The following is a 22,989-nucleotide window of genomic DNA, read 5'->3' as shown; positions in this document are numbered from 1 at the left end:
AAAGTAAGGAGCAGATAGGAAAGATGGACATGGTCGCAGAAGTCTGAGGACGGGGTACCACTCAGTGAGAGCTCTTGTCGGCTTCAAGAGGTGGCGTAGGGCGAGTCAGTCGGCAAGAGCTGCGCTGTCGTCGGAGATCGCAGGGGCACAACCGGTTGGCAAGAAATCCAGTGAGGGAGTCCCCCCTAATAAATTGTCATCTGATGTCTATAGACCTCAAGGTTTCAAGTGGTCTACAATGGATGAGCTTCACTATAATGTGTACGAAAGCATCGGCAAAATAGGGGGAGCCTGGTTTCTGGGCTTGGGGTGGTGCAGTTCGTTTTCGCAGTTGCTCTTTACCAGGTGTTCAAATTAACTTGTACAGTCCGCGCGCCAATACCTTAGAAGGCAATACTTATGAGAAAACTTTGAATTCTTCACCAATCTTTTTATTGTATTTTTCTGAACTGCATATCATCTTATGTAACACGTTTGATATCTAGATCCACGGCTGCCAGCCGAAGTAGCGCAAATATTCGGCTTTGTGCCTTGTGGTCTCTAAGCGTTTGAAGATGACTGTGCATAAGTACGTTTGGCATGAAAACCGCTTGTAAGAACTAAGGTATGTCATCCCTTCATTTCAGGGTGGTATTCTGTATGCCTTCTACCAGATGTACCAAAACTACGATCAGGTGGTGGCCGTCGAGGAGGCACGAATTCGCGGTGACCAGCAATGCACAACCGTCAATGCACCGGTGGTCACTGGATACATGTTCCAACAGGGACACCCAGTCGGGGTTCCCGCCGTGGGAGGTACGGCTCCTGTGGCTCATCCGATGGGCGGACCACAAATGGTGCCTCCGGGCTGGCAGGTGGTTCCCACCACTACCGCTCCTGGTTGGTCAGGGATGCCTCAAGGAATGTCTCAAGGGCCAGGCATGTCTCAAGGGCCAGGAATGCCGCATGGGCCTGGAATGCCTCAAGCACCGGGGCAGCCGTACTACGTAATGGTTCAAGCACCCTGCCCGCCAGGACAGCAGCAAGCCGCGGATCCCAATCAGCAAATGTTTTTCTCGTCCGGGGGAATCGTGTACATCCCTTACTATCCCGGAGTCCAGCCCCAGCTTATGGCGGGTCAACCAGTTGTATCTCCGAGTTCGACTGTCCAAGCCACCACGGCCGAGTCTGCGTCCACCAAAGTTTCGCCAGATCATATGACAGCGGCGGACGCTCATCTTCCGCGAGTGAGTCCAGAACACGACTCGCAGGCCAAGGAAGCTACCCCAACGTCACGGGAGTCGCCACAGAAGGTTCATGGTTCGCAGACCGAAGTTGCAACTACCGAGGCCAAACCCGGTGAGTCCGTGCATGCTTCGGAGGTTGTGGCTCCCGAAAAGGAACGCGTTCACCATCACAAGCAGCACCATACTTCTCCAAAGTCAAAGATGTCATCTGAATCAAGGTCGCCATCCGATGATGGCTCTGAGTAGCCCGGGCTCATTCTAACCGTGCTGCCCAAGCAAACTGCTCATCAGGTGACGCCGGCGTTTGTGACCGCCGTGGAACTGTTTCAATGGATTGCGCAGTTCCATGAGCACCCGTTGGCGAGATACTTTTTCATTGGCGCGCAATAAATTACCCGTGTATCGTACTTTCCACATCTGCTTGCAAGACATTCTATATAGACATTAAGGCATTCAGAGCTTGCCTTCTCACGAAATGCAAGTGTTCGTTAATGTTAATGTTAATGTGTTCGGGCGTGTAATTACGGAAGGCTATGGACCAATTACAAAAATTATTATTTATGAACGCCTATGAATTAGTCTGCTGATTATTGGAGGACTATAATTCGTGACTCGCGCTAGTGTGTCGCTGGTCCATCGTCGCTCAGTTTCTGGCGTGACGGTGAATGAGAGAGTATAGCCGATGCCCATTGCTTATAATATGTTAACACTGTTGTTTTGTGCAGATAGAAACACCACGTCCGTAACGTAAGGCGTTACGGCCCATAAAAACCGAGCAGGTCTTATGTAGGCCTTATGTAGGCATACACGGCAGCGTCTTCTTGCTGTCTAAAGCAAGCGGGACAGTGCAGTGGCTGCAGCAAGTAACCATATCGTATACGGTCGGCAGAAGTGATTATCGTGGATTTAGTGCAACAAGTTACCATAACGCATGGTCGTCACTTAAGAAAAGCTGAGCATCAGTATAAAGTACTTATAACCGCATAGTAAACGTTTGGGCTACAGTGTATCCTTGCATTAATGGCGCGAGGCTGGAACCATAGCAGAGGTAATCTTGAACGAATCAGCGAAGTTCGACCTATACTTATAAGTTTCACTAGTAACGCCAAGCTTCTGCTAGAGATGCCAAATTTTTGCGAGTACCTTGCTGTCACGCGTGTTCTTTGGCCTGAACATATCACGTGAACAGTTTTAGCGATATGTTAAATGATCCTTAGTCACGTGGCTAGTGGTAACGTGGTGTTGCGTGATTTCAGTATTGTGGCTAGCTTTGCGAGCTGCTGCTTAGTCACGTAAAGCGATTCTGTAGGAACAGGTCACGTGACTTGCTATTGCGATCTGTTACGTGATTTTAATCCCGGCACTAGCGATTACGTGGTTTACGGCGGGAACGTGCCACGTGACGAGCTGTTGCGGGATTTCAGTCACGTGACTACATATAGTCTATAGTCACTGAGTGTTACGCGATATTAGTAACGTGACAAGATGTTACATGACTTTGTCATGTGAGTGGTTCAACGACGTTATTTTAGCCACGTGAGTTGTTACTTGATGTTACGGGATTTTCAGTCACGTGACGGGTCACGTGAATAAAGTCGCGTGACTAGGTGTTACGGGATGCTACGTTATTTTAGTCCCGTGACTAGGTGTTACGTGATCTTTTACTCACGTAACACGGTCACCCATTTGTTGTATTTCACGCCGGCAAATCGGCGCACGGGTTATGGAAGCGAAGCACACGTTGGAGAGGACGAAGCGATGTGCGTGCCGGCAGATGATGATGACTAATGTTAGCACTAGTCGGCGCAACGAAGAGCTTCAACAACTCCGCACCTAAGGTAGGGAGGGATGGACGTTGAGGCGAACGTTGAGGGGTGTTTTAACTTTGCATAGCGAGGAGAAGGCTGGAGGACATTCCTCAGGAATGTCCTCCAGCCCTCTCAGGAATGTGTTCCAGCACGGAACATCATTACACGCACTGAGTGCGTGCAATGATGTTCCGTGCAGGGAATTTTCTCTTTTTCGTGGAATTTTCACCTGTCATTTTGAGCCAAAGGAAAAGAAAAGGGAATCTTCGTGATATTGCAGGGAACATCAGGATTGGTTGATTTCTCCTGGTATGAGCGATAATTAGCGGTCACAATGCTTCCTCAACTACTGTAATCGGTTCTAGCACCTGCACCACGCAAATATGGCCTTTGAGATTTGTTTATGATGTTTACGTGGAGCGATATCTAGTTCACTAGTGTTAGACTTGAAGCCCACATTGCGCAGTGTTCTAACTGTATATGAATTAACAAAGTCATGATTTTGTTGTGCTGCAGCGTATAGGCAAATGTCGTAGTTTCAAAAGTCCAGTACGTTGGACACGTGTATTATGGTGTGTGTGTGCGTAGATTGGGGCGAAAATTAGCGCTGTTGTGCCGAGAAATATGCTGGGCGTTTCGTCCATGCTTGCTGGAAAAAATTGCCCAAATTGGGAATTTTCATATCTCTGAATGGGAATTCTTCGGCGTAGTACGGAACATGACTGAGTATGTGTGTCTCGTAAGGATGTAACCCCTGGGACCTGGCATCTAGATGGCAAGGAAGGTCTGTTCTGCTGCGGTCATTTTGATAACTTGATGCGTCATTATATAGAAACAAAGTTGGAGTATGTGATTGTGGGACGATGAAGGCGTCGGCGCGTGCGAGACATCGTCTTAAAAAAAAAAAAAGCGGGTAATAGACAGGGTTGCCAACTCTCGCAGATTTTGCAGGTTTGTCCCAACTTTACGTACCGTTTCCCGCGCTGCGTCTGTCGAGACAGCTACCCGTCCCGGATTTTTCCGGTTCGTCCAGTTAGAAACTTTAATCTGATGCAATGCGCGCCTATAACAACGCACGTCACGCAAGACACGAAGTTCGCACGAATCGCACGCACGAGCAATTCTGCGGCGGCTATGGCTGTGGATGCGATTGGCTTTGGCCACTTTAGCTGAACTTCCGTGTGCAGTGTGACAGATTTTTAAAAAGTATGTTCCGGCAAGAGGAATTGTCAGAATGGCTGCGAGCAGCACGTGACCAGCTGAAGTATTCCTTATGAAAATGCCGCAACGACAATAATAATTGTCGGGGTTTAACGGCCCTAAACAACCTTATGATTACGAGAGACGCTGTAGGGGAGGGCGACGAAAATTTCAATCACGTGGGTTTATTTAACGTGCACCTAAATCTAAGCAGACAGGCTTCAAGCGTATCCGCTTCCATCGAAAATACGGCCGCCGCGACCGGGATTTGATTCCGCGACCTGCGGGTACTGCAGCCGAGTTCCTTAGCCCTTAAACCACATGGGCTACACCGCTACAGTAAAAAAAAAAAACGATTTTTTTTTGCTCGAAGATACTGCAATAAAGAAAACTCAATTGGCTGACTACCAATAATAATGTCGCCCCCCTCCCCCACCAGTTCCCACTTCCTTCATTGAAGAGTTGGTAGCGCTAGGAATAAATCGATAGAGTGAGGTTCGTTAAAAGCATCGCTCACTATACACTGGAGATAATTGTTTCAAAGAGAAGTGTGAGCGATCTCTGAGAGGCGCGTTAAATGCTAGACAACTTCTAACATATGGTGAACCTAGCTTAACGATAATAAATGGAAATCCGTTGCTCCCCCTTTGAAAGCGGCAGTATGCAGAAACCATAATTAGTGTCACTATGTGAATTCAAGGAATACGTTTGATTCAGCCCTGTAATGAACGCTGTCGTTGTCGTGGCCTGATTTTCCTGACCTTGCGACGCGTTTGGTGGTCGTTGTTGGCCTTTGCTGAGAACTCCCATTCATCCGTTCTTTGCAACCTCCCTGCTTTTCCTCTTCATTTCTCTCTTTCTCTCTAGTGCGCATGTGCCACGAAAATTCAGCAAGTCCCACTACCAACCAACGGTCCCCTGGAAGTCAGGGGAACACATTGCCGGCAACCACCAACTAAGATTTCTGGATAGACGTAACCGATAATTTACAAACACTTTCATGAACGATCGCCATCAAACCAGTGACTAACACCAGGGCCGCATATTTCAGCATCGCTGGTTAACCATCTGTAAGGAGTGCTTGGATGGTGGTGTTTTCATTCAAGCAATTTTGATCGGTGGTGGAGAGTACGGTGCAGGTAAATAAGCAGGAAAAAATGTCCCAAGGTTACGAACCATTCAAATTACTGGTTTACATTGCACACATGCCAGCCACAAGATATCTTACATGGCATGTGCAAATGGAGCATGCGGTAGTAAGAAGCAACGGAAGTGTAGCTCTCTAAACGTCGAATTCTCGGCCAATCCCCCAAAGTGGGTACGTGCATTATATTGTAGGAAAACAAACAAGCAATGCTCTATTCTCTTTTGTTTAAAATTATCTATCACTAGAAAGGCCTAAAATTTCACATCATCAATTCTCGGTGAATCCCCCAGAGTGGGTAAGAGCCATAGTGGAGACATCATCATCATCATCATCATCATCGTCGTCGTCGTCGTCATCATCAACGTCATATTCAGAGTTTAGGCGTGCCGCTCGGTTCTGCGTTTCATCTTTCGAGATGCAGGACTTCCGGTTTCTTTACTTTATTCTGTACCTCTGCACCGTAAGTACGCGAGTCTATAATGAGCGCTCGCTAACTTCTGAAGCATCCTGCTTACTCCCTGGAGCTATACTTGTGTCTCCAGAGGCATTAATCTTTCTTGTCTAGTTTTTTTTTTAATGTGGCGAAGGGGGGGTGGGGGGGTGGGGGGTCAGCGCTCTGAACCAAGTAGAGTGCATGTCGTGAATATGTTAAAGAAAAAAAAATTAATGTAGCACTCGCGGCGATACTGCACCGGATGTACTTAAGCTTACTATCTTTCATAATCGTCTTTCAAAAAATGGACGACCCCATGTTTCGTGCGAGCGTGGACCAATCGGTTTAGGCCGTCTTCCATTCACGAAAAAAATAACTTCAAATACAAAATTCAGCTAGCAACGGACTATGGCTTGCCTAAAACGTCCATTGTATAAAATCGATCAGTAACTCATATGTCGGGTAAATAAGTAAACTTATTGAAAAAAACTGTTTTTTATGTGTTTCTGCCAATGTCATTTCGAGAGTGGACATGTATGTAGGCGTTCCTGTCGTTTTCTTCTTTTTTTTCCGCAGGCGAGCAACTTTTTCTTCGCTGGGTCAAGTGCCATGGGTGCCCACAGCAAAACTCACAGTTAGTAATTATTAAGAAGTTTGAATTGTTAAGAATTGTTTTCCACTCTACATTTCCATAGCTTTGCGTTTCAGCATGTGTTTGGTTATACTACTTGAGCCACTTCAGTCAATTTATCAGTGCGTCGTGGTCTGGATTTCCTTGGGTGCTTCTCTTTTGATGCAGAGGAAGGAATCATCTTCGACATCATCTACGGTCTCGGATCCGTTCTCAATCTAGTGAGCGACGTTTGGATGATCCGAGCGTTGAGAAAACCGGTACGTCAGCCCTCATTCATTCACTCTATCGCAGTGATGGAAGTGCTGCTTCAATTGCTCCCAACTGATCCAAAAGAGAAACGCTGCTCCATGCTGCGCCAAAGTGCAATACTTGTTAGTAACTGCTACAAACCTGCTCCGAAAGAGTCTTGGTAAACTAAGAAGAATGAAGTTGAACAATGGTACCATCTCGTGAGCCTAAGCGAAACCGAAAGCAAGCTGTATACAGTATCATCCTAGTGTGCTACTCAGTGCCATAAATCCAGAAAAATCTCAAGGGGTGACATATATTAGGCCAGGGTGTTCAATAATATTTTCAATGTGGGTTGTATTGTTATTTATATGGGAAATTATGCTTTCAATTAAAACAAAAAAACGAGCATGGGGTCCGAGCTTGAGGAATTTCGGTCCGTTCTTTTCAGTCTTTTTTTTTTTTTTCAATTTCCATAGTTCACACAGCTGAGGGGCATTTGACACAGGTATATATACGCAGTAAAAAATAAAACGCCTTTTTAGAAGTTGATCGCGCTATACTTAACTATTAACTCAATTATAACGCGTGCTAAAGCAGGCGCAGGAGTGTCCCCTGTATGAACACTGCAGAAATGTCCGGACTCTGTTGACCCCCCCCCCCCCCTAACATGATATACGCCAACTACACTGCTTGTATACTTGCTGCATACTAGCATATGACATGTTTAATAATAAATAGAAGTATTTATTAGATGCTTAAGTGATGTTTCAGACTTCAGGAGCTGTTAAGAACATGCACCTGCTCCGAAAACACCAATAGCAGCTCTAAGCTACAGCATTTTTTTCTGCTCCATAATTGGCTGCGAAAAGCAAAGTGTCGCTTCGACCACTGCTGTCTTCAAAAGCCCTAAGTAGGGCAATTACATAAGGTGCAATAGGCAGGGGTATAACTTTTTTGGATTGAATTCCGATTGCTAAGAGTTATTGCACTATAAGCTACACTGGTATAGCATTGCTCGGCGCGTCATGGGTCTTCAGGAACGCTGGTGGGTAGCGTGAAGTATGTTTTACATCCAACCTGTGTGTAAGGCGAGTTTTTATTAAACTGTCGCACGTGAACACCTTGGCTTCTGTGGAATTGGCAATGGGACATCTTTATAACAAAACGTCTGCATTCGACGAGCTATACGTGACATTAATGTACTGCAGTTGTACTTGCGTACAAGCTGAACACATACAGGTTATAGCTGTGCAGCTGTTTGTGTGGGCTTTATGTTTGTGTTTTAATATGCGCACACAAGCCAGGATGAGGTCATATGACTTCTTCTCCTAGGGGAGTTGGTTACTGTCTAAATAGAACAGGACAACAGAAGACGAAGTCAAAAACCATAGGAAGTGACCGTGTCGTGCACATTGCGCCCCTATAGAACCAGGTCTTTGCACTTCGCCGGCCTTATTTTTGCTTCAATATAGCTCCGCGTAAGTGTGTATTAACTAGTCCTATCACAGTTAGTGCATTTAGCTTTTTTTTTCTTACTTTTTCACTTATACATTGTTGAACTTTCGAACCATCTCTCTATGTAATATCACTGTCGCCTGGCGTCACTTCCATCAAGTTGCATTTAACCGAGTTGCATTTGACCTAAAGATGGCACTTCTCTGTGACTGATGTGTTCCGCTGCCTCTGCCATTGCAACAAATACAGAGCGAGGCAAAGGTGAAGTTTCGACTCTTCCTCATCTGGAACACATTTACGACCGGCGCCTACTACGTCACCGATTTATTCCTCAGTAGCTTCAACAGCAAACATGTAAGAGGACGCTTGTTCTTTTAAATAGGGACACTTCCTTTGCGAATCTTAGTGTCACATGCAAATAACATTTCATTGCATTATGACGCACAAGGAAGTTTTTTTTGTTATAGGATGCTCATGATACAAAGTGTGTCACGGTTGAATAACAGAGCTAATACACGGCACGGTTTCGGGGCTATGTTGTGTCTATTTCCGTCTACTAACACCATCTACTTCAGATTGCCGTGACTCCATAAGTTGCTTTAGTACGCAGTAGTTTCGTTGTAGGTGTGTCCTTGTTGGCGAACCGCGGCTGCCGTGCCCATAAGAATCGTGCCGGTATGAACCTTGGTATGGACCCTGCGTTGCGCGCACGCCTTCAAAGGGTCGCCAACACTGTGTACACATACGGGGACGCGCTGTGTCAGACAACGTGAGCGGCCGCGCGCGCACGCGGGCAACACGACGAACAAGAAGCAGCGCGGACCAAGCCTATTCTAGTAACGTTAACGCGGACAGCTGCTTTCAGGCTGACGGGAAGTCGCGGGATCTCGCTCGACCAATCACAGCGTATTTGGATCGGCGCGTCAGAGATACTGGTTCGGTGCGTCACGCGGTGGCACGAAAGGCCCGGAAAGGAGGAGCTGTCGGGATTGTTCCTTGGAATATGTGACGCGCCGGCAGCTCGTATAGCGCTTCCGCGTGTAGCATCGTTAATCGCGACGGCTTTCCTACTCACGATACGCGTGTTTACTTGAAATGTGTGAAATAATATCGGGAAAGAGTTATCTTGCTCCGCGGAGTAGCTGCCCGGACGACATTAGTGAATGTAGTAGCGCCTCTAAATTAGAAGTCTGTGTATGTACAACCCGCCTTTAAAGAGGCATTCGGGTGAGCGGAGCTCGTACTTCTTCACCTGACCAACTGTATGCCCTGCAACAAAAGGTACGCTTCGCGTCAGTCATTCGAAGTAAAAATAGCCTAAAATCGCTCTTCCGTAGCCCGTCTTTGATCAAGTGAAGCCGAATCCGTGGTATAGATTAGCGGAACTGTTTGTGACAAATGGAGTACAAGCTTTTCTCACTTCCAATGTACAGTCCATCCATATTGCCTGTGGGCTATCACAAATCACGCAGTTTTCACTGGAATGCCAAGTTTATGTGCAGAAGATGATTGTTTTATTCTTCTTGCCTCTGTTTAGATAAAACTTGAAGAAGAGCACTTACAAGACATGGATGAAGAGTCGGCTCGAGTAAGTGAAACAAAATACGCCATCACCCGGTATAATTTGTCGATTTAGCGAACAAATCAGTGAACAAACAAATATTGACAGGCCAGTTAACTTGAAGGAGAAAGAGAAGAAGTAGACGTAAGTGGCAAAGACACTGGCTCTGACAAAATTCATCACCTCTTTTTAACAGAGCTGTGCGAAATATATGTTCGGCGTGCGTGAAAAAGATTCAGTATGGTTGAGAGCTGGGCTAGTTGGTGAGATATTATTTTAACATATGGTGTAGTATCGTAAATTTGGTGGGACACAAGGACAAGAAGAAACACGACACTTGCAACTAGTGTTATTTCCGAAGCAGCACTTCATATATATAACCCGAACCCCTATCGACACAGAAAAGAACTCCGAACATTGAATCATTGCCAAAAAAGTCATTTGGGCACACTCAAGTGATAGTGCACAACAGATAAGCCTAAACACCTTTAGATGATACAACAAATGACAGTGCTGGGTATCATCAAGAGCATTGGCGTGAATTTAAGGTGCCTGAAGCAGAATTGAAACAACACGAAGGACAACGTGACACATGCAAACACTAACTTCAATTATAGTCCTTCGAGGAAGCTGACTTCTCGGTTACTTAACGAAACTGAGGACTGACTAATGGAGCTATCTTTTCTTAATGTGGAAGGTTTCGACAATTTCTCTGGTTAACTGGTTCCCATGACGGAAGACTACGGTTGTATCAACAAACAGTGGCGAGCAGCCACACTGATAAAAGTGTACATTTATGTGAGAATGAATATTAGTTGCCAATGATCGTATATGTTCTAAAAGCCGGGTGTTTTAACAACGTTCCGTCTGGTCAATGTAATATGTATTCCACATGGTAGCGGCAATCAATATACAACCGCTAAGATACATATAACAAAATTTGTTGTGTGGTTAAGTGTACAACCACTGGCGATATCTTTTGCCGCTATGGAGGCTTTACGGTCTAGTTTGGAACATATTTTATTAAGCTTATTTCGTGCCGAAAAAAAAATACTTCTAGATCATATATATTGCTACGTAGCTGACGTATCAGCGGTCAGAAGACGACAACGAGGAAGTGGTCTGTCGGTTGTGCGTGCTGTCTTCCATCTTAGTCGACGCCATACGCATCAGTTTGAATATAGATTTTAAATAGACACGCCTCGTGTCATTTTTACGTAAACCCTTTGTGATGGACGTGCTGGGTACTTCCCCTTCTTCATCACGAAGCTCCGCAACGGCCACATCATCTTAGGTCCAACCATGTCACAGGTTGAACAACCGTCGTCTTCGCCACCTGCCCCTACCGTGACTTCTACTTACGTCGTTCTACCTCCTGCTCTTGATCCAGGTGTAAAAAACCTACGTTTTTTAGGTTACGGGCAATCTTGTGCGCACAAGTAACTTACATTATCTTTCTTCTGTTTTCATTACTTGCCATTGTGCAAATACATACGTCGCCATCATGTGGAAAGATATACATCGGTCAGACGTAACGTTGTTTGATCACCCAACTTTTAGAACATAAACGATCATTGGCAACTAATATTCATTTTCGCATAAATGCACACTGTTATCAGTGTGGCTGCTCGCCACTTTTCGGTGATACAACCCTAGTCTTACGTCATGGGAACCAGCTAACCAGAGAAATTGTCGAAGCCTTCCACATTAATAAAAAAAAAGATAGCTGCATTAGTCAGTCATCCGTTTCTTTAAGTAACCGAGACCTCGAAGCACTATAATTGAAGTTAGTGTTTGCATGTGTCACATTTTCCTTCGTGTTGTTTCTCTTCTGATTCAGGCGCGCGTAAATTCTCGCCAAAAGTTCTTGGTTTTATAATACTGTGTTGTTATTTCTCGTTCCATCTAAAAGTGTCTACACATTACTGCCGTACATCATCGCTTGAAGTTCGTATTTGCATGGATACTTTTTCGTTATACTATTTAAATTCTGCTTCAGGCACGCTAAATTCACGCCAATGCTTTTAATGATACCCAGTGTTGTCATTTGTTATATCATCTAAAGGTGTCAGCTTATCTGTCGAGCACTGTCACTTGAGTGTGCGCGAATGGTTTCTTGGCAATTATTCAATGTTCGTAGTTCTTTTCTGTGTCGCTATAGGAATTAGGCTTATATATACGAGGTGCTGCTTCTGAAACAAAGTTAGTTGCGAGTGTAGCGAGTGTCGTGTTTATTCTTGTTCTTGTGTCTCGTCGAAGTTAGGCTACTACACCATATGATAAAGTGCGGACGCCGCCGACGGCGGTGGATGGTTTGGGGTCGCTTATAAAGTGTATTCACACTTAAAAAATTCTGAGACGGCGGAGATGCATTGCAAGGTTGTGCAAGGTAATGAGAAGGCAGAGGTGCATTGATAGCACCATTCTCTTATTTTATGATATAGTTTCATAGGCGCAAGTTTTGTTCCATTTCTGATTAGCTCGTAGAATCATAACTTGCGTGCTAGCTTCTGTGTGTGTGCGTGTGTTAAACAAACACACGCACAAAGTGAAAAAACTTAATGTTGCCGATTTGAGCACCGCAGACAGCTTTAGTAATTTTGTGTCGAGCATAGGTTATTACTTCATATTTAACGCAATATCTCTGCTGTGCGCAAGCTGTAGTGTTGTGCGTATACGGTCCTTTTCATTAAATTTCACGTTTGTTTTCTCCGTTCTTCTACTTTCAGCATACGATACTTTTTGCCTCCGTATTGATCAGCACGGCAGTGTTTCTTGTAAAGGTAAGAATTCAGCGAGTGTTGTACTTGTTTGAAGACCGGGAAACTATTTCTCGTATTGGTTTACGGTCACGAAAGCTGTAAAGTTACGCAAGCTTCTTTACCACAGCCTGCTCATGACATGTTGTCACGAGGCCATGTCGATTTAATACACGCCCCCGCCTTTGCCGTTGATGCTACCACCGTAGCACTGTCATTGTTCTAAGCGCATGCGCAGTTTGTGCATGCAAGATGGCGTACATGAGAGGCGTGCATTATTCGGCTTCAAAATTAGATTATCCAACTCAGTATAAGATAGACGGCCGGGAAACATAACGTCCGCACATTTTTATAACGTCAAGCACTTTTTCATGTTTAACACGCTTAATTTTTTTATGGATCAATATGATTTATAAAAGGAGTCGGCAACGTTGTCAGGCGAAGGACTACTCTTCATTAATCTAACACAGTGGAGCCGCTTGTCAGACCGAGGGGGAGGGAAAGGAGACAAAGAGAAAAAAAAAGTTGTCTTAAGAATATACTGTACGAAATTGGTATGTGTTGGACCTCCGAGCCTTTCTGCTGCGGCGCGGCTCACATCAAGCAAAAACGCGTCTTGCCCGGTGAAATGCTTTAATGGAACCAAAGAAGAAAGAAAAAGACAAGGGTGAGCCGGCGCTGCCACGAGGCCAAGCGTCAGCTCGTGAGGAGGCTTATTAATGATGATGACTGCTACTATGCTGCGAGGGATGAATAAAGGAAGTCACAACAGTCTTCCGCGCCGACAGATGACGCTAGGTGGCTTCCAATAAGTACAGTAGCTGCACAGGACGCTTCACAACAGTGCCGTCGGGCAAGCGTAGAAAGCAAGTCTTCACGATGCCGTCACGTCCACCAATCAGTTCTTCTATGCGAACCAAGGTCCACAGTTGCCTGGGACAATGTTTTTCTCCGAGTAGAACTACATTGCCTTCCTTCAATATGTGATTTCTTTTTTCTTGGTTGAATGTGTAATTCCCGAGTTCATAGAGGTACTCCTTTAACCAACGAGACCAGAAAGTTTGCAGATCCTCTTCTCTCTTGCTCCAAAGTTTCTCCAGTTGATCGTTGGTCGACTCGGTTTTGATTTTGAGGTCGTAAGGTGGTAGCGTTGCCAGTCTTCTTCCAAGGAGAAAATCTGCTGGAGATAGGGGGCAGGGCTCATCTACATCATTGTACACATATGTTAAAGGTCGAGAATTTATTACTGCTTCCACTTCCGTTAGTAAAGTGACCAACTCTGTCTGATTTACCAAACGTCGACCAAGCATTTTCTTCAATCAGGTCTTCACAGAACGTACGAGTCTCTCGTGAAATCCGCCCAACCAAGGAGCACTCGGGCAAATGAATTTCCATTGAATCTTCGAGGAAGAGAAATATGCAAGTACATCGGGATGCCGAATTGTTCGCCAGAGCTTCTCTAGATCTTTGGGCGTTTTGACGAAGATTTGGGCATTGTCGCTGTACATTGTGTTACAAAGGCCTCGACATGATATGAATCTCCGAAGTGCACAAAGGAAAGCCACCGTCGTCAAATCTGAAACAAGTTCCAAGTGAACAGCTCTTGTTACAGCACAAGTAAAAAGAGCGATGCAAGAGTGCTGGTGAAGATGCCCTTTTATGTAAAGTGGACCCGCAAAATCTACTCCACTTACAAGAAACGGAAGCGTTTGTTTACAACGATCCTGGGGCATACAAGGTGAAACTTGTTCAACTGGTTTAGACTGTAGGCGTTGGCAGCTGACACACCGTCGTATTGTTTTTTTTTCACCAGCTGTCGTAATTGTGGAATCCAGTATTGTTCCCTTATTTGAGTCAGTGTGTCTTGTACTCCTTCGTGGAAGACTTTTTTGTGACCATGATTGATTATTAAAGTAACGAGGCGACAGTCTTTCGGTAGGAGGATTGGATGGCAAGAACCGTACGAGTCGTCCGTAATCTGAACTTTTCCTTGTACCCGAAGCAGCGCGTTGTTGTCGAGGAACAATATTAATTGTCCAACTCGACTTTGGGAAGGAATCGTATTCTCGTTTACGATGCAGTTGGCTTCGTTACCAAAGTGAGCTCTCTGTTCTACGCGAATCAAGTAGCACTCCGCCTGTTGAATTTCTTCAGCAGACAGCTCCTGAACCTATCGCTTTCCTTCCTCATCTTTTTAACATAACGGAAAACTCATGCCGTTACTCTTATAAGTTTTGTGAGGCTGCTGAATCGTTCGTTATCAATCAGCGTTGGCATCGCTGTTCTCGTGTTAACAGTGCGGATATTGATTTCTGGCGCCGTCTCAGCTGCCTCGAGTTTTCCGTTTTCGTGGTCAAGGTTTCCTCTGAATTCAGGCCAAAATGTATGAGACACGGCAAGCCATCCGGGTCCATACCACCACAACTGTGATTTACTCAGTTTGTGTACAGTCAAGCCTCGAGTGAGCAAATCTGAAGGGTTTTCTTTTCCGGGACAAAATTGCCATCGAGAATATTCTGTCAAATTTCTGATCTCCTGCGTCCTGTTCCGTACGAATGCCTTCCAAGAAACGGGGTCCTTGTAAATCCAGCAAAGGGTAATCTGGGAATCTGACCAAAATGTTACTTCACCAATGCCTAGGTCGCAGTTCTTGATAATGTAGGCGTATAAGCGGGCTGCAAGTAAAGCTGACAATTCCAGCCTCACCAAGGTAACCGTCTTTAACGGTGCAACTCTTGTCTTTGCCATTAATAGTATAGTGTGGACGGTACCACTTGAGTCGAAGGTACGAAGGTAGGCTACAGCACCGTATGCTGACTCACTAGCGTCGGAAAAGATGTGCAGTTCTGCCTTTTGATAAGCGCCTTCGCTACCCGCTGTGAGGAACCTGGGAATACTGATCTCATGTAGCATGGCTACCTCCTTGCTCCATTTTTTCCAGACAGCTGACAGCTTCATTGGCATGGTGTCATCCCAGCCGAGGTTTTCCCTCCAGAGATCTTGTAGGAAGATCTTCGCCCTTACTATAAAGGGTGACAGAAAACTCAAAGGGTCGTAGATTCTTGCAACAGCTTGGAGCACAAAGCGTTTGGTAATTCGATGCTCCTCCATAAACTGTAGAATATCCTGGGGCCTAAACGAAAATGTATCCGTCTGTTTGTTCCAATAAAGTCCCTGGACTTTCAGAGGTCCAGAAGGTGAGCAAAGTGATTTTTCGGAAGAAGTGATTCCTTGTACGAAGACGGCAGATACAACGGGGTCGTTGCTGGCCCATTTACGAATGTTCATTGAAGCATCTTTGAAGATTTCAATTATCTCTTTATGCATTTGAATAACTTGTTCAATGGTGTTAGCGCCAATAAGAGGATCATCCATATATATATGGAGCCTTGCAATAGCCGGGCTGTCGAAGGAAAGCGATTTTCTTCGGACGTAAAGTGGTGCTTTAAGGTTGCAGTCAAAAGGAAAGGACTTGAAGTAGCTCCAAAGGGCACTCTCGTCATTCTCCAAACTTCTGTTTCCGGCAGTGCGCTGTCCATTTGAGGTGAAGTCTTGAACCACAAGAAGCGAAGTGCATCTCTGTCGTGTTCTTGCAGGCCAATTTGAAGGAACGCCTTCTCAACATCAGCATTCATTGCTATCTAAGCAATTCATCCCGGATTCGTAAGACGAAGCGTCGAACACGATGCGTACCTTCGTAGTAGATCGGTCCTCTCGTATGACGGCTCGGTGTGGCATATAATACTGGGGTCCAATCGGTTGGTCTTCTTTTGAAGGTACTTTTTCAGCATATCCCTCTTCGAGGTACATTCGAATAGTTGCTTCATATTGTTTTAAGAGCTCACTGTCTTTGTTAAGCTTCTTCATAACTGTGCATGCATTTGAGTGCAACTGCGTAGTTTTCACCCATATCAACCCTTTCCTTCCACGGTAGCGCCACTTCATATCGATTGTTTTTCTTATTGATGTTGTTCTCAAAATTTGCCAGCACCGATTCAGCGAACGTCGTTTCTTCATTTTCGGCCTGGATACCGGTGCTTTCTATATCCCAGAAATGAGTCAAAAGTTTCGAGATATCTTGCTTGGTCTCTGTGGATCGTAGGACTTCAATAATGGCACTCTGTGTAACATCGGCTGCAGTAGACAATGGTCCTTGCACAGTCCATCCCAGTTTCGTCTTGACAGCTTTCAAGTTATCGAACACAGGCTTCACAGTACCCGTTACTATATCCCAATAATAATCTGATCCAATAAGGACCGCAATCTGTTTGTCTTCTACTCCTTGTAAAGAGAGAGCTCGCGCCTCCAAGTGCATCTTGTCCATTTCTCTTATAACGTTTTCTTCTGGTACCAGAATGCATTCAGTGCATATCATGTCCACCACCAGCGCCTCTATTGAAATCGGAAGGTTCTGGTTCGCAGGGAGAATCGATACACGTACCTTCTTCATGGTTTTCCGTATGTTATCACCCCCGAACACACCGATGGCTAACGTTTCCTCTTCTATTAGTTCGCATCCAAGTCTTCCATAAGCTTTGGTTGTAATGAAGCTTCGCTGACTTCCGCCATCAAAAAGGACTCGGTAGCCACCGGATGATTTGGTGCCCGATACGGCGGCTGTCAGACTCTGGAGCATTACGACTGACCTTGCCTGCTTGAACACCAGATTAACCGATGCAGATATCACCTTCTTGTCGTTTTTGATGTCGTCGGATGGGCAAACAGATGTTGCGTGCCTTCTTGCGCACTTGCCGTATTTTAATCTGCTTCTGCAACTTTTACCATATGGCCCTGCTTTAGGCAACGAAAGCATCGTCCAGCTTTGATGAGCATCTCCTTTTTGTTTGAGAAGTTGATATTCTTCGTATCACAGACTTCGGCAGAATGCTTTTGAGACCGGCAGAACAGGCATTGTTGTGGACTTTTTGTTTCAATCGAGCTTTGTAGAGCAGCTGTCGTGGAAACGTTACGTGGATGACTGTGTTTTGGTCCTCCCTTATCTGGGGCTCGACGAGTTTCTGTTACGTCTTGTTCAGCAACAGCTTCCCGACAAGTGAGTTGAAGTTCGAAGAATTCCAGAAGCATTCGAAGATCGTTATCTTCTGGAACCGTTACACGGTTTGAATTGCCTTGCGTATCCGAAGAGGATGCAGCCGACGAGGATGCCTTGTGCATCTCGTGAAAACGCAGCACCATGTCCGTCGGTAGAACTCTTAGCAGGATTTCCCGAAGCATGGCGCCATAAGTTGTCGAGTTTGTGCCAAGCACCTTGAGGCTTCGAATATGAACCTGTACCTTGTCGTAAAGTTGCCTCAGCTTACGAACTTCTGCTGACGACGACACCTGCTTTAGATCCAAAAAACCTTGCAAATGGTCGTGCACTATGATCTGTACATCTCCAAAACGCTTCTTTAAAATTTCAATAGCGTCTTTATAGCACTCTTCGGTAGCTTGTAATCCCGATATGGCCGACGCGGCCGCTACGGTAACCATACTGTTCAAGTAGTTGAACTTGTCAGCTGTGCTTAACTCGCTGTTGTTGTGGACTGCTGATGTAAACTGCGTCCAAAATCTCGGCCATAGTCTGCGGCTATACCATCAAATTTTACAAGTTTTAGTTGGGGAAGCTTGCTTTTGCCAGATGGTAACGGGTGAGCGTTCGTAAGTATTGGGGCTGGAGGAGCCAGACATTCATTCAGCTTGACTCGTAGATTCGCTGTGAGAGTAACAACCTTGTCGCGGTATTCTCAAGCATCTAACGTCTCGCTGTCCAACAGGTCGTCTGGCGTCTCCTTAAAATTGCCTCATCCACTTTCTCTATCTGACCATAAAATGAGCTTATTCGGTCGAGGAATACACTTACTGCTGCTGCCGTGACGGCTTGATTTCCTCGCAAGTGGTCTTCCGCCTCGGACAACAGGACATCCAGCTGGGACCGTAGGCTGTGGCGTCGTCTAAGATGTCGTTCCATTCTGCCGCCCGCAGTCGATGTATCTCGCCAAGATCGCAGGCGCCGTCTTCCGAGGTGTTGCGGTTCCTAACGTCGATGATGTTGGCGTCGTCAAAGGTCCCGGGTTTCGGCACCATGTGTTGGACCTCTGAGCCTTTCTGCTGCGGCGCTGCTCACATCAAGCAAAAAAACGTCTTGCCAGATGAAAGGCTTTAATGAAACTAAAGAAGAAAGAAAAAGACAAGAGTGAGTCGGCGCTGCCACGAGGCCAAGCGTCAGCTCGTGAGGAGGCTCAATAATGATGATGACTGCTACTCTGCTGCGAGGTATGAATAAAGGAAGTCACAACAGTATAGGAATCATCCTTATTTTCAGCATGCATGTCCCAAAGTTGTAATTTTCAAACATAGGTTATACTATTGAAAACCCCATTTGAGGTCTTACGTGTGAAGTCGGCCTTCAAATAGGAATTAAGAAGGGGTTTTTAAGTTGTGCCGGGGGCCGTGTCATACAGCCTCACGGGCCCTAAGTGGACCACCCAAGAAATGTTGTCGCTTTTTTGAATGACAACATTCTGATTAACGCTAGTAGAAGAGGTGAAAGCGGGGTGTTCAGAAAATGTAATAACACCAGCTAACACATATAACTGCCAATTTGTCAAGACTCCAAGTATTTTTATTAGTGAAGCAACAAACACCTAAGCTGAGAGCAGACAACAGCTGGCGCTGCACCTTTACAAATGTGGAGTGTACTCGTACCTGCCGCTCATATAAGTGTTTACGAGAACATAGCTGTTTCAGTGATGCCTGCAACGCCAGTCACTGCGCTCCATATCATGCTAACATTACACTATCGTTCTGAGACGATTTTGAGCACAAGGCTAATTATTCATATCTTAATAAAACGATATGTTGCCCTTTCATGCTGCCTATTTAACGGTGCTGCATACAACGGCTGTCACGTAAGCGAACAAATTTGTTCAGAGCATAAATCCTTGTAAGGAATGGCAAAAGATGTAAAGCATTTCACGAATACCTCTCAACGCGTTGTTTTTAGTCAAATTTGCCGCTTGTTGTTTAGTGGCAGTTTAGTTCGGTAGGAACTTCAGTGCAGTGCTGCAGCTTCCTTACCAATATCAGTACTATAAAATTTTAAAGGGGGCCAGCAACAATTTTAAATGGCCAGGAAACGATGCTGACCGGTAGTCGAATCTCCTGAGAACGCGCAAGCCAAACATTACGGCACTTCATAGAGCATGGAATTCCGAAATAATTTTTGAAGTCTGCCAGAAATTGTTCCATCTTGTCTCGACAAATGGTGTCATAAACCTTTGTGACCACGTCATAAACCCAAAGTCTACATTGACCGATTTGAACATCGTGAACTACATAGTTGCCGCAACCGCTTCGAGGTGCCACCACTTGCCCGCGCCCTCTTCCTCGCGATCACACTAAATGTACGCCACCCCTTTGAGGGGAAAAAACTGCTCAAGGTCATGACGCGCCCACTAACGCATGCATCTTCTGGCCCCCTGGTAATCTTCCTTCTGCGTACCTGTTTGCATGCTCACTGGTACGAAAGGAGAGAGAAACCACTTGAAGCGCGTGACGAATCGCTGTTACTTCCTTCGTACTTGATGGATTCGCAAATTTTCCGGAAGTTCATTCGTGATGCAATCGACTCTATTATTGAAGCTACTTGATGGCTACTTCGAAAAGTGTTGCAGGGATCTTTTAAGGCAAGGCATCATATATGAAAAGCTCTCCTCACGGTGGCGCTTGTGCATGCTTTTTTGTAGGGCCAATTAGGATTGCTGTACATATCACTCGGTTTCAGGGCGGCATCCTGTACGCTTTCTACCAGATGTACCAGAACTACGACCAGGTGGTGGCAAATGAGGAGGCACGTATTCACGGTTCACAGCGCGCCATTGAGCCGGCGGTCGGATACTTGTTCCAACCTGTAAATCGGCTCATTGTTCCAGCTGTGGCTGCGGGCCCGGCGCCTCTCCCGGCTCCTTCGACGAGTGAATTCCAGATGGCAACTCCATGCTGGTCGAGTGTTCCCAGTAGTACGCACGAATTGACGGGGCAGTCGTGCTACGTCGTGGTTCAACAACCTCGCCCACCAGGACAGCAGCAAGCTCCCACGCAGCCGCAGTTCAATCCTCCCGGCGAAACTCCCGGCGCAGTTCAATCCTCCCGGCATGTGCAACGCTGCACTGGTGACCAGCCCCAGCTGACCGTAGTGGACCAATCAGAGATAGCCCCGAGTCCGGCAGGCATTGCGAGTACGGCTGATGGGCCTGCGTCGATCGGGTCTCCTTCGGACAAATGGACTACTCAGGACACACCTCTTACCCGAGCGAGTTCAAGTCCCGATGCGCGAGCCAGGACAAGCCAAGTCGAGGCCATGCCTTGCGAAGGTCAGGTAGCAGCGGGCTCGCGGTCGTCGGCTCCGACCCTAACTTCTGGGACTTTGCTACCGATGGCTCATGATCCATGTGCAGAGGTCAAAGCGGCTGAAGATGCGTCCGGCCAGTCAGTGTATACTTCGGCTGTCGTGGCTCGAGAAAAGCTGGATGGTCGCAAGGCGCCCGCTCGGAACTTCCATGCATCGCCTGTATCGGGGTCGCATACTGATGCGCCTGGGCCAAGTGACGCACATGCGTAGTGAACGGCTGTGCCGAGCAGGCCAAACTATACGTCTATACATCAGCTCGCCTGGCGATGATGTAATTGGTAATGGCTGCATTCAATAAGGACAATGCTTTGCGTGGTGCTGGAAGCACCCAATAGCGAGTCACGTATTTATTGGCGCACTGTAAATGCTCGCGTATACGATTTTTTTGCATCAATTCTTTCTACGAAACTTGTTTTTCGAGCCTTGTGAACGCACGTATACTATTTCGCTGGCATTTATACGTTAATAAAGTTAGCAAAGGTGACTGACCAATGTACACTGCTTTTACAATCGAAAGTCGGCGTATTGGACCTCCAGTTTCATTGTAGCGCAACTGTTACACTAACGAGTAATGGACCTTCTTTTACGGAGAGCCCCACCGCGGTGGTCTATGTAGTAGCTAGGGTACTCGGCTGCTGACCCGCAGCTCGTGGGATCGAACCCCGGCTGCGGCGGCTGCATTTCCGATGGAGGCGGAAATGTTGTAGGCCCGTGTGCTCAGATTTGGGTGCACGTTAAAGAACCCCAGGTGGTCGAAATTTCCGGAGCCACCCTCCACTACGGCGTCTTTCATAATCATATGGTGGTCTTGGGACGTTAAACCTCACATGCTAATCAAATTTTTTTTATGGAAAGGAGGATTTCTTCCTTCCTGGGCTGCTGCACGAGAGTACAAAAGCCGACGTCACAGCCCCGTTAGTGCATCTTTTTTTTTTTTGGAAGGGGGGGGGGGGCGGGGGGAGTCACGTGCACTAACAACAACTTAGAGAGGACTATGGCGGCGTCAAGGAAGCCTTGAGTGAAAAAGGTCTATAGCTCCTCAATTTCTCATGTCATTATTGCAAATTTGGTGTAGCTCTAAATTATACGACACCGAGGGTGCATCGTGTCGCGCTGCCAGACTCGTTCAGGCGAACGCTGAGTAATGTCGGCAGAGTCAGCCAAACGCGTGACTTTTTGAGTCGAAACGTATATGAAGTAAGTGAAAGTTGCCGATAGTTCGGTGGTTGGTGCCCGATAGGTTTATACGAATGTTGCCTGTGCGCGCGTGCTCTTGCGACGGCTCCTCATCTCGTGCGGAGGTGCTATGGCACGACGTGTCAGATCCATCGCGCTGGCCATCTTTGGAGACGTGCGTGCAATCTCATTCGCTCACAGAAAGCGTGTGCCCTTCTTACAGCGTGCTATTCAATAACTGGCGGGCGAGACAGCGAGTACTGAGAGAGAGAGAGAGAGAGAGAGATAATGAGATAAAAGGGAAAACAAAATACTTCCTCGCGAAAAAAAGATAACTATGAAGGAGGGGGGGGGCGAGTGGGCAGTATAGTTTAACTTGCTCCCCCGCCCCCCCTAAAGAAGATTCCTGCGCACCCCTGTGGTATACTTTTCTCCCGCATGAGAACTACAGAGAAAAAAATGCAGCTGACTACTTCACAGGTGATTTAACGAGATTGACAGCGTATACGTTCGCCTAAAGAGCAATACCGGCCTTCGTGCGTCAGAGGTACGTGCATTTCAAACGCCTATATTGTCTCTCACTCTGCACCCATCAATCAGGTCGAGCCGTCCTTGAGCCACTGCGAGAGAACACATGCACCGCCACTGGCGCTGTGGCGCAACCTTCACCGGGATCCAATATATCAATCGGTCGGACTCGCCATCCGTCGACTGCGCCACTTATAAGCGCGTGTATGTATACCGTGCTAGCCACACTTCGGTGGCCCCCAAATGCCAGGGTGGGAACAGCTCCTTCGCGGCCTGTCACAGCGGTAGAAAAGCCATCGATCAGGAGTCGCTCCGTGTGTGTCAGCGCTACGCAATGAGGATGCGCTCCACAGGTTATGGTCGATGAAGACATCTGCCATATCGGAACGTCGAGGTACGCGGGTGTTTCTGTGCGTGT

At 46.4% G+C, this 22,989-nt stretch overlaps 1 protein-coding gene across 2 annotated transcripts; it reads left to right on the top strand.

Annotated features, from left to right (window-relative positions):
* Positions 1 to 1,155: 1,155 nt before the first annotated feature.
* On the top strand, positions 1,156 to 21,359 carry LOC142802755 (uncharacterized). Of its 2 annotated transcripts, none has more exons than XM_075887786.1 (7): positions 1,156 to 1,338; positions 6,391 to 6,448; positions 6,614 to 6,705; positions 8,384 to 8,488; positions 9,672 to 9,722; positions 12,425 to 12,478; positions 20,241 to 21,359. In XM_075887786.1, the coding sequence occupies exons 1-7, from the start codon at positions 1,297 to 1,299 to the stop codon at positions 21,075 to 21,077; spliced, it is 1,239 nt and encodes a 412-aa protein (XP_075743901.1). In that variant the 5' UTR covers positions 1,156 to 1,296; the 3' UTR covers positions 21,078 to 21,359. The 2 variants fall into 2 exon arrangements, with proteins under 2 accessions (XP_075743901.1, XP_075743900.1); XM_075887785.1 differs by lacking the exon at positions 1,156 to 1,338 and adding an exon at positions 5,770 to 5,841.
* Positions 21,360 to 22,989: the final 1,630 nt, after the last annotated feature.

This window comes from Rhipicephalus microplus, chromosome 3 (assembly GCF_043290135.1).
Source record: "Rhipicephalus microplus isolate Deutch F79 chromosome 3, USDA_Rmic, whole genome shotgun sequence".
NCBI classification, from domain to species: Eukaryota; Metazoa; Arthropoda; class Arachnida; order Ixodida; family Ixodidae; genus Rhipicephalus; species Rhipicephalus microplus.
This window is presented reverse-complemented; position numbering and strand designations above follow the sequence as displayed.

Coding starts and splice junctions, on each gene's coding strand:
- LOC142802755 (XM_075887785.1), top strand. CDS start 5,797: ATGCAGGACTTCCGGTTTCTTTACTTTATTCTGTACCTCTGCACC. Junction 5,842..6,390: donor TTATTCTGTACCTCTGCACC/GTAAGTACGCGA, acceptor TTTTTTCCGCAG/GCGAGCAACTTTTTCTTCGC. Junction 8,489..9,671: donor GTAGCTTCAACAGCAAACAT/GTAAGAGGACGC, acceptor GCCTCTGTTTAG/ATAAAACTTGAAGAAGAGCA.